Source organism: Agrilus planipennis, unplaced genomic scaffold, assembly GCF_000699045.2.
Source record: "Agrilus planipennis isolate EAB-ADULT unplaced genomic scaffold, Apla_2.0 scaffold96, whole genome shotgun sequence".
Classification (NCBI taxonomy): Eukaryota; Metazoa; Arthropoda; class Insecta; order Coleoptera; family Buprestidae; genus Agrilus; species Agrilus planipennis.
Window position 1 is genome coordinate 100,650 of NW_020438968.1, and position 3,264 is coordinate 103,913.

Here is a 3,264-nt window from a genome sequence, read left to right on the forward strand (position 1 = left end):
AAAACTTAAAAGCAGCAGAATTTACTGAAGTACTGAAGTGCACTATAAATATATATTTATTTTCGATAAATAAAATCGGTAAGTGGTCGTTAACTTAATTATCGGAGTTGATATGAACGGGAGGGAACTCGGCTAATACCCGGGAGGGAATTTGACTATCTGTATTTTAACCAAAACTATCTGCGGGAGGGAATTCGGCATCACCGGATTCATCCTATAAAAACGCCATTTATTTCATAGACTTGTTCATGTCACGTGGCACATAATGCACTATTGCAAGAACCTTATGCTTTTAGGTAGAAAGATAGTAACTACAACTTCACATGGTATTCATTATTTGGTCCTCCTTAACATTTGCTGAATCTCTTCGAGTGTTTTTCCTTTAGTTTCGGGTACACACGTGTACGAAAATATCAAAATAACTACACAACAGAGTCCGAAAAAGGTAAATGGCGCAAACAGTCCAAAATTATTAGCTAGAGTTTGGAAAACTTTTGTCGATGTCAAAAACGATGCGGCGAAAAATATACACACGACGTTGATAGCTTTTCCTTTGACACTTGCGGAGAACAGTTCTCCCAGCATCAGAATTGGGACGAGTCCCAGACCGCTTCCGGCAAATAGTAGCCATATTACCATACCGAGTAGCGGTATCCATCTCACGCTGGAAACATCGACTAGTTCATTGTCTGCCACGTAACAAAACGCGGCGAGAACTAGTAATGTCAAGCCGCAACCAATAGACGATAACATCATGGAAAGCCTTCTTCCATATCGATCCATTAAAAACATGTTTGAAGACATTATCAACAGTAAAGCTCCAGTATAAATAATAGACGATGTGCTTTTTGAGAAAACGCTTCCGCTTTGCTCGAACATGTATTGGGTGTAGACTCCAAAAGCAGGCATACCGGAAAATTGCTGGGCAGCTCTCAGACCACATCCTACTATGAGTGCCCTTCTATTCACAGATTTCACAAATAAATCTCTTAGAGTACCTTTCTCAGATATTTGACGTTTAACGTCACTCTCTAGTTTTATGAATTCTTCATCTACGTCTTTCTTCCACCTGAAAAATATTTTATACATCGTGAACATGAAAATAAATTCTTGATGGTATTCAATACAGGCGATCCCGGAAGTGCTACATAACCTTTTAATTGCATATGGAAAACTTGCGGGTCATTCAGATAATTGAATAAGTATTTATCAAAAGTCCCACGTTTTCAAGCAACTTGCAATTTCTGAGATTGGAAATTAGAATTTTTGACAGTGGCGGGTTGGGATTTATCAATGTTGAGGGAGAAGGGTGGGGGTTTGGGTCAAAATAGAAAATGTTAAAAATCCCCGTTTGCTTATCTGCCAGTATGACTTATCTTCGAACCGATTTTGATAACACTTCATGGGACGCCTTGTATATCAAATAACTTTTTGAAGTGAAACTTCTTCAAACACACAAACATACCGGGATAGGGGTTAAGGAATTGGTTTAATGGTATTATTTGTAGGTACACTATGAATTTAAATTTTACACTATACATGCCGGAGTTGCCTGTAACGAACATTGCATTGAAGCGCGCTCACGGCTCAAGCGATCCCCCTTACGAGACATCCGTTGCATGATTCTGTTACATAGCAACTCGCATGAGACGAACTTACCCTACCGTGCGTAAAGAAGTTTCACTTCAAAAAAGTGGTCGAAATGTAATGCAGGTCGGCGAACAGGCAGATTCACCCCTTAAAGTGTATAAGAATAATCTTATATACGAAAATATCATAAAGGTATATCCCTAGGTATCTACCTAATTATAGACAAATTGACATTGTGGCGCAACTATACCATAACCTTATTGGAGATTACATAATTTCATTTAGCCGCGGGGCGCAAATCGCCTATGCTCTTTAAAATAAACCAGAATTTGAAAAACTCTTTATATAGTAAAATTTACATTACAAACAGTTGCACATAAAATTTTCAAAAATTTCGAACTGGTCGTTTGGAAAGAAGTTTATTCCCTTTTCTATTAGTTTCTATTTATTTGTTAACATCAATTTTCCATTGTGGTTTTTTATTACATTTAGATAGTTGAGCCCGTCCAAATTTGAATGGAGGCTATCGTTGTCGGTGATTCACACATCATTTATAAGTAAATCACTATTTTTGCAATTGCTTAGTTACACATGGAATACGTGAAACTTCTGGATTTTTAATTAAGAAATTCAATTAAATGATCCGTAGAATAAGTAAAAAAGATAAATATATCGATATACTGGATCAAATGATATATTGAATCAGTATAACAACATATAAAATTGAAACCATCAATATAAATAACCACACATTTGGCTTTTATATTTAGTTGGAATGTGTCGATTTTAAAACAGAATAAAACTTATACTTTGCATAGTGCACTTTTTAATCCATAATGATGCGATATATATCTTGGCAATGAAAAATATTCCATTTAGTTAATTTGACGTTTTAATAACTGGCGAATATTCAATTTATATTTCGATTCCCACGCTACTATTCGCACAACCCTACTTCACGAAAAATGAATAATTATCAGTTTCTTTATTGAAAATACGAATTTCGTCAAACGTTGGTATATAATGGAAATGAGGTACATTCCATTAAATTTCTAAGTAACTAGCCAGTTTTTTTTTAATTAAATCACCGAGGAACACAATAGAAAACGTGTAAATGCTTTTACTTAACGACGATTAATGAAATCCCTAGGTAGGTATTTAATTAAAAACTGGATTTTATCATTTCCTTATAACGTATTTATTTAGGAGACATATCATTGTAAAAAAGATTTTTATAAAATGTTTAACCATCATTAACGGTTAGTGTAATTGTAAGTGTATTTTCGGTAGCGGAATAAATCACAAAAGGTATTTAAAATTGATTAGTAATGAGCAAAATTGGTCTTGGTCTTCCAGTCTTGGCCTTGGTCGACCATTACCAAGACTACAATTTCGCATCGAACAGTATCATTTAATATGGTCATCCCATTTGCAAAGAAAAAGTTATTTGTCTTGTACGATTGTCAAAAGTAGGTTTCAATATTTCCGATTCTGTACACATTTTACTCATAGCAAAAAAAATACCGTAATTCCTGCTAAAACGAACCGTCGAAACTGCAGGTTTTTAGCTTTATAGTTTAGGTCGGTGGTATCTAACCTATTTGTACCTGTGGGCCCCTTTAAAAAAAAATTGTTGCGCCCCCTTAATGTATCCACTCGTGCATTTTGTTTTGT

The 3,264-nt window shown here is 35.1% G+C and overlaps 2 protein-coding genes across 2 annotated transcripts in view; one reads left to right on the forward strand and one right to left on the reverse strand.

Moving 5' to 3' along the window:
• LOC108734432 (ejaculatory bulb-specific protein 3-like) overlaps positions 1–3,264 on the forward strand; it is a 19,435-nt gene that overhangs the window by 14,249 nt on the left and 1,922 nt on the right. The gene's annotated exons all lie outside the window — the stretch shown is intronic.
• Positions 130–1,381, reverse strand: LOC112904674 (facilitated trehalose transporter Tret1-like). The gene has a single exon (XM_025975329.1). It carries the CDS (start codon positions 1,096–1,098, stop codon positions 334–336), a length of 765 nt encoding a protein of 254 aa, XP_025831114.1. The 5' UTR covers positions 1,099–1,381; the 3' UTR covers positions 130–333.